The sequence below is a fragment of the Eubalaena glacialis genome, chromosome 4 (assembly GCF_028564815.1).
Source record: "Eubalaena glacialis isolate mEubGla1 chromosome 4, mEubGla1.1.hap2.+ XY, whole genome shotgun sequence".
Lineage (NCBI taxonomy): Eukaryota > Metazoa > Chordata > Mammalia > Artiodactyla > Balaenidae > Eubalaena > Eubalaena glacialis.
The window spans coordinates 141784959-141798295 of NC_083719.1; the positions used below are offsets into that span (position 1 = coordinate 141784959).

The 13337-nt window shown below is 41.8% G+C and overlaps 1 protein-coding gene across 1 annotated transcript in view; it reads left to right on the forward strand.

Moving 5' to 3' along the window:
* Positions 1–13337, forward strand: part of TTC1 (tetratricopeptide repeat domain 1) — a 75266-nt gene that overhangs the window by 43358 nt on the left and 18571 nt on the right. Inside the window, exons 4-5 of the mRNA XM_061188392.1 lie at positions 11105–11165; positions 12404–12516. Of these exons, the coding sequence (XP_061044375.1) occupies positions 11105–11165; positions 12404–12516 (174 nt within the window). The remainder of the gene's footprint in view (positions 1–11104; positions 11166–12403; positions 12517–13337) is intronic.

A 13337-nucleotide genomic window follows, 5' to 3' on the forward strand; every position in this document is an offset into this window, starting at 1 on the left:
GCAAGCCTGTTTCTTTTGGGTGGAGCATTTAATCCATTCACGTTTAAGGTAATTATCGATATGTATGTTCCTATTACCATTTCCTTAATTTTGGGGGGTTTGTTTTTGTAGGTCCTTTTCTTCTCTTGTGTTTCCCACTTAGAGAAGTTCCTTTAGCATTTGTTGGAGAGCTGGTTTGGTGGTGCTGAATTCTCTTAGCTTTTGCTTGTCTCTAAAGCTTCTGATTTCTCCATCGAATCTGAATGAGATCCTTGCCGGGTAGAGTAGTCTTGGTTGTAGGTTCTTCCCTTTCATCACTTTAAGTATATTATGCCACTCCCTTCTGGCTTGTGGAGTTTCTGCTGAGAAATCAGCTGTTAACCTTATGGGAGTTCCCTTGTATGTTATTTGTCATTTTTCCCTTGCTGCTTTCAATAATTTTTCTTTGTCTTTAATTTTTGCCAATTTGATAACTGTGTGTCTCGGCGTGTTTCTCCTTGGGTTTATCCTGTATGGGACTCTCTGCGCTTCCTGGACTTGGGTGGCCATTTCCTTTCCCATGTTCGGGAAGTTTTCGACTATAATCTCTTCAGATATTTTCTCTAGTCCTTTCTCTCTCTCTTCTCCTTCTGGTCCTTCTCCCCTATAATGCGAATGTTGTTGCATTTAATGTTGTCCCAGAGGTCTCTTAGGCTGTCTTCATTTCTTTTCATTCTTTTTTCTTCATTCTGTTCCACAGCATTGAATTCCACCATTCTGTCTTCCAGGTCACTTATCCGTTCTTCTGCCTCAGTTATTCTGCTATTGATTCCTTCTAGTGTAGTTTTCATTTCAGTTATTGTATTGTTCATCTCTGTTTGTTTGCTGTTTGGTTCTTCTAGGTCCTTATTAAACATTTCTTGTAGATTCTCGGTCTGTGCCTCGGTTTTTTTCCCCGAGATTTCGGATCATCTTTACTATCATTACTCTGATTTCCTTTTCAGGTAGATTGCCTATCTCCTCTTCCTTTAGTTGTTCTTTTGAGTTTTTATCTTGTTCCTTTGCCTGAAACATATTCCTCTGTCATGTCATTTTGTCTGACTTTCTGTGTTTGTGGTCTTCTTTCCACAGGGTGCAGGATAGTAGTTCCTCTTGCTTCTGGTGACTGCGCCCTGGTGGGTGAAGCTGGATCTTGTCCCTCGGTTGGGCAGGGCCGTGTGAAGGGGTGTGTTTTGAGGTGGCTGTGAGCAGCCTGTCTGCTGATGGGTGGGACTGTGTTCCTATCCTGCTGGTTGTTTGGCCTGAGGCATCCCAGCACTGGAACCTGCAGGCTATTGGGTGGGGCCGCCAATCAATATTCCCTGCTTTGTGCTGGGTCCCAGCGCATGTGAGACCTTGTGTGCACCCTCCAAGAGCTCCTGGCCCTGTGGAGCTCCTGCGCTCATGCCCCGCTGGCGTTCAATGCCAAATGCCCTGGAGTTCTTCCTCCCGATGCCAGACCCTCAGACGTCTTGGAGGGCTATTTTTATGTGGGAGCATCCCTGTGTAGCCTGTGTGGGTTTAATATTTTTTGGTGCAAGGGCTTTTTTTCGTATGAATGTCTGCCGCCTCTTTCCTCAGTATATGCTGGCTGTTATCCCCTTGGTAGGAGGTGTGACTGATGTTGTGGTGACCAGAGCCTGCACTGGATATTGAGCAGGGCCTCCCCTTTGCTCTGTGGTTGTCACTGCCGTGTCAGGGGCAGGGTCTGCTACCCAGTTGCTGGAGTAGAAGCCCCCAGATCCATTTCTGAGGTGTGTTTCTGATCTGTGGTGCAAGATAGGCAGGATTGGAGCACTCCCACTGGGAGAGAAGCCACTGAGTATTCCTCCTCTGGAGCTGTTCACCTGTGAGTGTGCTCTGCTGCGTCACCCTTCACCAGTTGTGCGCACTCACAAATTAAACTGTTGTTGGCACTGCTCTCGGCCCCGCCTTAACTGTGGGTATGCTGGCAATTGGCTCCGGTGTCTCTGCGGCATTGTTTTCACCAGGGCACCCGCAGAGATCCACTGAAGTTAGGTCATAGGACTGCAGTAATCATGCACCTGGACCCGCTGTGGGAGCTGTGGAAGCAGCTCAGACTCTGGCTTGGCCCAACCCCTTGTGTGTATGTGCCCACAAAGCCCACGGCTGCTAAAGCTAGACCTGTTTCGGCTGCAGGAGCACTCGTCTGTTTGGATGTTCTGCAGGCGCTGAATTTACAAAGCTGGCAGCGGGGGTGTAAATCCGTGGTTCACACAGCCGTGAGGAGAGATTTCAGCTGTTCTTTCATAGTTGCACGGCCTTTGGGGCTTAGCTGTGTTTTCAGCCCCACCTCTGCGTGTGGGCTACCCACCCACCTGCGTCTGCTCCTGAGGCTGCCCCCGGGGCACATGAGCCTGCCCAGGCGGGAGGGGGCCAAGGTGGCAACCAGGGCACGCAAGTCCACCCAAGCGGGAGCCCCTCCTAGTGCCTGTGGAGGCAGGGGCTGGTGCATGGGGAAAGGCTGCAGTGGCAGCCCCACCCTTCATGCACCACTCAGCCATGGAGCTGCATTTCTGTGGTGGCCCAGGTTTCTTCCACGAACATTCCTGGTTGAGGAGCTCCTGACTCCCATCCCTTCAGGCTGTCTCTTCGCAGCCAACAGCAGTCCTCTACCTGGGTCTGCTCTACAGACACCACGTTCCAGCACCCAGCCCCCATCTGCACCAGCAGACACACATCTCAGGCTGGGGAGCTCAGGGCTGTGGCATGCACCGTCTGTGTAGGTCTCACTCTGTCCTGCCTGCCACAGACCGGTTGCTGGGCTCTACCTCCAAGCCCCCAAAGCTCCCCCTCTGTCCCAGCTGATCTCCCCACTGGTGAGGGGGCTTCCCCAGATGATCTGTATATACTCATGTTTCTGTTGACTGTTTTTTTCCCCCTGATTGTGGGTCAAACTTTCTTGTCTCTTTGCATGTCTTACAATTTTTTTTGTTGAATCTGGGCATTTTAAGTAATAATGTAGCCACTCTGAAGTCTGACCTTCCCCCACCCCCCAGTTATTTTTGTTATTGCTGTTTTGCCTGTCTGCTTATTTGTTTAGTAATTTACCTGGACTTAGCTGTGTGATTCATTTCCTCTGGGATGTGTGGCCACTGATGGCTCTGCACAGTTGGTTTTTGGTTTTGTTCCTGTTTTTATTTTTAAGTCTGGCCTTCTTGAGGTTGCTTCTGTTTCCACACAGTTTAGTGGCCATGCAGTACTGGTCAGGGGTTATGTTCAAACACATCAAATCGATACGGCTTCCACCTGCTGTCATTGGATCTATGTGTGGGTTTAGAAGTGTGTTCCAAGTTCAGATAGTTTTCAGGTCTGCCCCATTGGACCCTCTTGCATTTCCTCAGCACATGTGCACAGGCTTCTAATAGAACAAGGATGCATGAATAGTTTCAGCCCTCTCCATCCTTCTCAAGTGTGCACATCAACTCCAGTCAGCCAGGATATTTGAAGAGCTTGTCAAGTGCCTCTATGACTGTCTCTTTGTATCTTCCTGTTAAATTTGTCTGACCCATGGGTCCCTTGTTTGCCAAACCGGGACTGCTACCACAGATTAGTAGAACCCCTGGCCTTCCCTGTTTGCTTGCCACTCAGATTGCAACACCACTGGGCATGGATTATTTCACCTTCTTTGAATCAAGTCAGTCCTCCAGCAGTGAAACTGCTGGTTATTCACAACCTACCTTGTGGTGTTAGAATTACCACATTGAATGATGGGAGGAAAAAGGGGAGCAGTCTCTAGCAAGTATGCCACAGATTTTCATGGTTATTTCCTAAATGAGTTTTTCCTAAAATAAGTGTTATTCGCTTTGTTGTTAATCCTGTAATCAATTTCCAGGACACTGAAATGGTTGTTTTTTATCTTTGTGTCCAGTTTTGTAGTTGCTTTTGGGTTAGAGGGTTTGGAAACCTCCTCATTTAGACACATCAGAAGTCCCACCTAGGGACTTCCCTGGTGGCACAGTGATTAAGAATCTGCCTGCCAATGCATGGGACACGGGTTCGATCTCTGGTCCGGGAAGATCCCACATGACACAGATCAACTAAGCCCATGCACCACAACTATTGAGCCCATGCTCCACAACTACTGAAGCCCGGGCGCCTAGAGCCCGTGCACCACAACCAAGAGTAGCCCCCGCTTGCCACAACTAGAGAAAGCTGCACACAGCAACGAAGACCCAACACAAGCAAAAAATTTTTTAAATTAAAAAAAAAAAAAAAGTGTCTTTAAAAAAAAAAAAAAAAAGTCCCACCTAGTATTGAGTTTTGAACTGTTTAAATATTTTACACATTCAAATGTTAAAATTAAATCAGAAAGAATAAGGAAAATTAAGCCTAAAATGGATTACAAACAGAAACAAATTAATGTAACTATATCAAATTGATTACATGTTAACATAACTATATCAAATTGATTACATAGAGAAGATAATTCCAATAACTTTGGACATAATATTCTGGCTGTATACCCTTAGTAGAATATATCCTAAAGTCAGAAAGAACTGCAATGAAATCTTGAACTTTACGTAGTGGGTTATAGGTAGTGATAGTCATATAGTAATTTTGAACCTTTTTGTTTATTGTAGGATAGAGCAAATGAGTAAATATATTGCTGTTACCGGGAACTAGAGTTTTCACTGTGGGAGTTGGTGTGGTATTCACTTACTTGAATACATACATAGAAGATTTCACTTGTATGTATTCTCTGACTCCTGGGATTTTTGTTTTGTTTAAGATGTATTTTCATGGGTATCTTCATTGAGAGGGCCTAAAAGCAGTGACTCCCTAGTAACACCTAGATCTTGGTTTCTAAATGCCATTCCCCACTAAAAGAATCCAGGACTCCTTGGAGAAATGGCTGATTCCAGGTATGGGGAAGGCAGAGTACAAAGTATTGCACCTGGAATATAATGTACACCTGCAGCAAAGTTCACCCTTAGGGGGATAGATCCAAGCAAAGGTTTACGCAGATCCTAGAAGTGGGCTAAGAAAACTTAGGTAAGAAATCTGGAGCATGGTCTAAAGGGGCCCCACGGGAGGAAGGGTGCGGTCAGAAGAGGACCTTGACGGGCCCCTCTTGCCCTGGCCTAAGGAATGTACAGTGTTCTTCAACCCATGAAACCATCTGAGCATTTTATAACATTCCAGACTTTTTGCAGTGCTTTTTTTAATTCTCTTATAATTTTTTTTTTTTTTTGGCTGCATTGGGTTCTCGTTGCTGTGTGCCAGCTTTCTCTCGTTGCGGTGAGCAGGGGCTACTCTTTGTTGTGGTACGCGGGCTTCTCATTGCAATGGCTTCTCTTGTTGAGGAGCACGGGTTCTAGGTGCACAGACTTCCACAGTTGTGGCTCGTGGGCTCTAGCACAGGCTCAGTAGTTGTGGCGCACGGGCTTAGTTGCTCTGCGGCATGCGGGATATTCCCAGACCAGGCTCGAACCTGTGTCCCCCGCATTGGCAGGCAGATTCTTAACCACTCCGCCACCAGGAAAGTCCTCTTATAATTTTAAAAAATAACCTGTGAGGTAGAATTGAGTTGCCCAAATAGAGGCATTATGTACAGTCTACATTCAAAGGAAGATCATGTGGGGAAGGAAGTGAAAGGTAGTCCTGGGGAGGAGATATGGTTTGTGCTAGACTTTGAAAACAGGAAAATTTGGTTTGGGCAGCTGGAAGGGAAATCTAGAAGAAAAACAATGGCATTCCAAGGTGGGTAGGTAAGCAAAAGAATGGAGTGAAGAATAAGAGATCCAGCTGTCTAGAAGAGAGGACTTGTGTAGTAATGGGAGATTAGGTTGAGTAGGTTGGAATAGAAGTTTGTTGCAAAGAATAAAAGATTTCTGAATCTTCTTTTTTTTAACCTGTAAAATAGGTAAATACCTCCATGCCCATCTCTCAGAATTGTCTTGGGAAGCAGATGAGCTGAGCTAATGTATGTGACAGCAGATGTTAAGCAATGAAATGCTATACTGGTATAAGTTATAGTGACTTCGAGTGCCAGGCTGAAAAGTTTGCAGTTGTGGTAATAACTGTTGAAATAAACTCCATTCATCAAGGGCATTGTCTTTTTGAGGTTTTCCTTGGCAGTTCCTGTGATGATTTACAGTGCAAGGTAATGTCACTATTTCTCCCTGAGTTTTTAGTGATGGGGAGGACTACTGAGTTAAGAGCCCTGTAAGAATTGTCCCCATTCTTATGGAAATACAATTCTAGAACAGATGTTTCCCTGTGAGGTCTCTGCAATGTGTTAAAAGGTATTGTGGAGGCATGTGAGAGAGCTCCTAACCACGTTAGACAAGAACCTGGAAGATTTGCACCCAGTAAATTTGCAGCAGGATACCAGCACTACCAGTTCACTTATGTGTGAATACTGCTGGCACTTAGCATGCTAAGTAAGACTTACACACGATGAAATCTGTCCTTGGATTCCATAACATTACACAGTGTGCGTGCCATCCTTTGGAAAAAAGAGTATGTTCCGGCAGCAGAATAAATCCTAGTCTTTGTACTGGGGTCAAGTTAGTCTCCTGGCACAGCTGGGAGATAGCGCAGCTTTCTCTTCAAAGTGCTATTTTTAGCTGTTGCCAAGGAGATATTCAGCATGATATTGATACTTGAATTAATCCTCAATTTACACAATCTGTGGAAGCAGCAGCTCTTTTTCCAGGGTTTACTGCTTAACGGGTCACTGAGTTGTGATTTATCAGACCAAAAAAAATAAAATTCCTTCCTTAGAATAATTGGCCTCTGAAATACGTTCTGGAGCTCGCCTCTTGGCCAGTTCAACTTTGAGGCCTAGTTATAAAGACACCGTGAGCTTTTCTCAGGCTGCCTGCTCAGGCTGGCCCTTATCAAAAATTCCTTCTGGGTGTACCTTGGCTCTAGGCTTTTCTCATTGAAATGTTAATGTTCTAAATTTACCAAATAATGATTGAACTCTTAAAACACACACACACACACACACACACACACACGCGCACGCACACGCGCACGCACGCACACGCGCACGCACACGCTTCACAAGAGCCTGATCTGGCAGTCTGAAAGACTCATCTGTATTCATGGAACATTCCTGATAAGTTGGCACTGGAGAGCAGATTATGGACCAGAAAGTAGCTTGAAATTAGAGTTAAAATAGATTGAAATTGTTAATGTATGGACATTAAACTCTAATAACTTGATGAGTTGCCCTTCTCTAAAGAATTTTTTTGATATAACTGTTTTTTTAAAATATATTCCAGACCTTTAAGACCTGTGATGCATTTATTCATGTGATCCTATAATTTTTTATTTTAACTTATTAACATGCTACCTTGCATTAATATATTTTCTAATGTGAAAACAACTTTTCATTTCATTGTTAGAACGTTATTAGCCAGTGATACATGGATGTGTGTGTGGTTTTGAGTGAATTTAAAATTGATCAAATGAATTCCCTAATATTTATAGGGTTTTGATTTTACCCTAATTGAAATTGTTTTAGAATTAAAAAATGTTTTTTTTAGTTTTTCTTAAACCCATTCTCCCACACCCACCCCACCCCACCCTACGCCCCCCCCCCCCCCGCCCCCAGCCCCAACCTATGAGCCTGGTGTTTTTTGTTTTGTTTTGTTGTTTTGTTTAGATTCCACGTATAAGAGAAATCATATGGTGCTTGTTTTTCTCTGACTGATTTATTTCATTTAGCATAATGCTCTCTAGGTTCATCCATGTTGTCGCAAATGGGAAGAGTTCATTCTCTTTTATGGCTAAATGATATTCCATTGTGTGTATATATATGTGTGTGTGTGTGTGTATGTAACACCACAGTTTTTTTTTTTTTAAAGAGCTCCTGACTTATTTATTTATTTATTTATTTAATTTTTTTGGCTGTGTTGGGTCTTCGTTTCTATGCGAGGGCTTTCTCTAGTTGTGGCAAGCGGGGGCCACTCTTCATCGCGGAGCACGGGCCTTTCACTGTCGCAGCCTCTCTTGTTGCGGGGCACAGGCTCCAGATGCGCAGGCTCAGTAGTTGTGGCTCACGGGCCTAGCTGCTCCGCGGCACGTGGGATCTTCCCAGACCAGGGCTCGAACCCATGTCCCCTGCATTGGCAGGCAGATTCTCAACCACTGCGCCACCAGGGAAGCCCCACACCACAGTTTCTTTACCATTCATCCGTTGACGGCCACTTAGATTGTTTCCATATCTTGGTTTTTGTAAACAACGCTGCAGTGAACATGGGGGTGCAGATATCTTTTTGAGTTAGTATTTTCATTTTCTTCAAATAAATACCCAGAAGTGGAATTGCTGGATCATATGGTAGTTCTATTTTTAAGTTTTTAAGGAACGTCCATACTGTTTTCCATAGTGGCTGTACCGATTTACATTCCCACCAACGGTGCACAAGGGATTTCTCTTCTCCACATTCTTGCTAACGCTTGTTATTTCTTGTCTTTTTGATAATAGCCATTCTAACAGGTGTGAAGTGATATCTCATTGTAGTTTTGATTTGCATTTCCTTGCTGATTAATGATTTTGAACATCTTTTCATGTACCTGTTTGCCATGTATGTCTTCTTTGGAAAAATGTCCATTCAGATCTTCTTTTTAATAAGATTGTTTGAGGTTTTTTGCTGTTAAGTTGTATGAGTTCTTTATGTATTTTAGATATTAATGCCTTATCAGGTATATGATTTGTAAATATTTTCTTCCATTCATTTTGTTGATGGTTTCCTTTGCTGTCCAGAAGCTGTTTAGTTTGATGTAGTCCCACTTGTTTATTTTTGCTTTTGTTGCCTTTGCTTTTGGTGTCAGATTCAGAAAATCATTACCAAGACCTATGTCAAGGAGCTTACCACCTTAGTTTTCTTCTAAGAGTATTATGGTTTCAGGTCTTACGTTCAAGTCTTTAATCCATTTTGAATTAATTTTTGAGTGTAGTATAACATAGTGGTTCATTTTCATTCTTTTGCATGTGGTTGTCCAGTTTTCCCAGCACCACTTATCGAAGAGACTGTCCTTTCCTCATTGTATATTCTTGGCTCCTTTATCGTAAATTAATTGACCATGTGTGTGGGTTTATTTCTGGGCTCTCTGTTCTGTTTCATTGATCAATGTGTCTGTTTTTATGCCAATACCATACCGTTTTAATTACTATAGTTTTGTAATATAGGTTGAAATCAGGGAGCATGATGCCTCCAGCTTTGTTTTTCTTTCTCAAGATTGCTTTATCTATTTGGGGTTGAAATAACTTTTAACTGGATTTGTTATGGGGTTTTCTTGGCCTCCAGCATCAAATCCCCTTTCTCATGTGGAGGAAATTCCCCTGTGCTGTAATCATGTTGAGTGCCAGTCAGTCCCCCGATTCCCTCACTCTGTTTTCTGACAGCCAAGGCATGTGACCTATGCTTGGCTCATTGGATGCTTCTGACCAAAACTTTAAATCTGGATCAGGACAAAGAAAGGGGAATGCTTAGGATTTATTGGCTGCTATTACAGTCCTATCTTGGCCAGATTCTTCCACTAAAAGACACTTAATGTTTTCTTGCTTTTTGACCTAACAGAGCTGCCTTGAGTCCTGCCTGTTTTCTAAGCCTATATTTTAGGCCTCCCTTTGATTGTGTGAGCCCCACAGTAGCTTTCCAGTAAATATTCCCTTAATTTTTTTTTATTTATTTATTTTTTGCCTAAGATAGTCCTTTTGCTAGCATCCAAAAATCCTGACCAGTACAACAGAGGATATTATAATTCAAGCACCTCCTTCCTGGGTAGTACTAGGTAAATGTGGCCACATTTTTGTGTTTTGATTGCCATCACCACTACCCATTTTATTTTTTCCTGTATTCCCTTAGAGTAGTCCTTCTTCAGATATGTTATATCTTAAAATGAATTATTATTGTGTCTGCTGAACATTAATAGATGTCATAAAAACTAAATTCAGTTTATACCTACCTTTTAGTTTCTTTATTGAGATTCATCAAGTGTTCTGTTTCATCCAGAGTATAGTAATAAGGTATTTGGAAAGCACCCTAGTCTCAACAGCTCATTTACAAATCTTCTCCAGAGACATAACATTTTTAGTTTAGCTCCTAATCTTAAGAGTACCAATTGTTTAGGCTCCCAGTTTGTACTGTGGATGAAAAACCCTGCTAACTTTATTTCCTCCCTTTGAAGTTTTTATTTAGTCAGAAGCTTCAAGAATGAAGGAAGAGATTTTTGGAGATTCTCTCTTTTTTAAAAATGCTGTCAAAAGGTGGCAGGCAGACCCTGCTGCCAGTTCTGCTTCTGCCGACCATATTGCTAAGATGTTCAGGGCTGAAAGCACATAGGGACTCGGCACGTGTCATCTTTGCCCTACAGAATAACATTCACTCTGCCTTTGAGTTCAAAGAGTGCTTGGCCATCTGTGTTAATTTCTGAGTTGTTAGAAGAAGCTAAGAAAAGAGAGGTTTCTCTGGGTTTCTTCAAATTTCCCTGTGTTAGCCTGCTAACTGCATACTGCCTGACCCTGCAAATAAGACTTGTCCTCCATAATGCGCTCTGCTGGCTACTGTATGTCACCTTTATGACACAAACTGCAATTGTAGCTAAATAAGTATTACATTATTTATTTTACAGAAAAATAATAGCTCATATTTATTGAGCCCTTATTTGCCAGTCGGTGCATTGGGAGTTTTACATAAATTATCACATTAATCCATAAGTCTATTAAAGCCTTAATTTTTAGATGAAGAAACTAGGCTCAGAACTATCTGGAACTTGTCCAGGATCTTCTACAATTAATAAGTAGCAGATCTAGAATTTGAATTTATAATGGTAAGCGTACCAGTGGTGTACTTAGTTTCATTTTTAGTAAATAGAAATTACTGTTCCATGCAAAAGCTAGAAACATAGAAAACCTGGGTTTTATCTTCTAAACATCAAGAATTCACTTGATGATTAGCCAGATGGTCATGTGTTTTTTTCTGTATGTTTGAGATTTAGATAAAACTGAGCCAGTTCTCAAAAGTCAAGCTGCTGCCTATTGAATAGCGTAATGTGTAATGAAAGCTGACCTTGTTGTTCATTTATCATAATATTGTGAGAATTTATGTCATTCTCTGATCTCTTTCAGAGAAGGAGAGAAGAGAGCTCTAGACTAAAGGAGGAGGGAAATGAGCAGTTTAAGAAAGGAGGTAAGATACCTATTTCAGCACTGATGCTGGGCGTCTTGACTCCTCATTCTTTTGTAGATTCTGTGAAGAAACACCAAAGAACATTTGGAAACAACTAGCAGACCTAAACTGCTAATAATACCCTGTTGCCTCCCAACACCTTGGAATTTTGTTTTTTTACCAGGTCCAAATTATTCTCAAGTGACAGTGACCAGTTACCATGTGTCTCTAGGCACAGGCATAGTTTTTCTTTTCTGTAATCTACTGTCTATAAACCCAGAGATTAGGAGGAAAAACTCTTGAGTTTTTGCTTTGGGAAACTCTAAATTGGAATGTTAAAAGGCTGTTTGCTGCATTGCTGTCAAAACAGGGTCCCCGTTACTCACTTGTGACAGTGCTGTGAATACTGGCCCAGTGCATCCGGTGTGGCCGAGGGAAGGATTTTGCTTGTACTTTGGTTGCTCTTTCATGTGCCTTTTTCTGTGGATGCCTTAAGTAGAAAGATGTTCCTTCTGCATTTCCTATATTTGCTTAGGAATAAGTGGGGTTCGTTCTTATAATTTGGGGGAACTATTTGATCTTATGGTCAAATTCTATCACATCTCAGAGTGTGCATGCTTTAGAAATCTAAGAGTAGTAACATCTTCCCCTAGTTATTTTTAGGTTAAAAAAAATTTGTTTTCTTATATCCTGGTTTAGCAATCATCACTTCTTTTTTTCTAAGAAAACTAAAGGTTCTCTGAAAACGTATCTCCTTGTATTTTAGTATTAAATATTTCAAATCTGAGAAAGGAGTGAGTAGGCAATTTTTCTTTTAGTACCCTGACCATAATTCTTTGTGTGGCAATGGATATATAAATTTATCACCATTTTCTCTTTTAAGGTGTTTAGTCAACTGCTGAATTTTACATTGTTGCTTTTGGCTCTATAAAATGTTTCTCCAAACATTTCATGGAAGCAGTTTTAGCGGGGTTGACTCCATGAAAGCACAATGTCTTTAATGAAAATATATACATAGAATTTTTTTCTTCATCCTGGGCCATTAATCCCAGATTTCAGTCTCTTTCATCTGTCCAGTTCCCTAATCCCCTTTCAAAACTCTTTACTAAATTGATAAGCTAAATGAAAGGTGAACATATAGAGCATTCTGTTGGAGACCTTTGTCCCGTGAATGGAAAGCTATGCATTCTGAGATCTTTTGGAATACAGTGATATCAGGTATAAAATCATAACGACCTCATATTTTACCTTATCCTCAGATTATATAGAAGCTGAAAGTACTTACAGTCGAGCCCTTCAGATGTGTCCATCCTCCTTCCAGAAAGACAGGTCTATTCTGTTTTCAAATAGAGCTGCTGCAAGGATGAAACAGGTATGTATCTTTGACCTTTTCTTTTTAAGAAGCACATGAACTTACGGTGTTTTCGTAGTATAGCTTCTCTCCAGAAACAAGCATAGGGGCTCTAAAGTTGCTGCCTCTCTTTTCCTACCCATATATTTCCCTGATTTAAAGGGCACGGGGAAGATAGAAAAAATATTTTGAAAAACTTCAGATTATTGTTCACATTCCTCATTAAAATGGCTGAGTGAACACTTCCATGGAAGGAAGCCTGGCAAAGTTTCCGCCAAACTAGGGCAGGTTAATGAAGCAAAGAGCCTAGTGCATCTCCTAGAATAGCTACAGCTGCTTATTTTAGGCCTCTGGAACTCTAGATAAAGACCCAAAGCGATAGGAAACAGTGCTTAAAACTGGACTTCAAGATGCTTATCCCTGAGATTCTGATTTTCTGTTGAAAGTGTGGACATAGGGAGAAACGTCCAAGAGTTGGGGTGAGAGGTACGCTTAAATGCAAAGTAGGTGTCAGGGAAAGTTCAAAGGTATTTTGTATTTCCAAAGGATTGAGAACTTGGTGTAACGGTGAATTTAGAATAGATGAGAGTATAAATATATTTGTTTGGTATTGTGCTGGATACCAAAAGTTAGATTTGTGATTTGTCTGATATTCCTATTTAGTCAACATAGTAAATCTTGCCAGATTGAAATGATGAGAGCTTGAAAAAAACAATACTACTTGTTTAACTGCGACTACTTGTATTCAAAGCACAAAGGGTAGGTTTTTTAACACACCTTTAAGCAACTACAAAGCAGACCCAAGACTGGGTGAAGTGGTTTTCTGTTCGTTTAGATCAGGT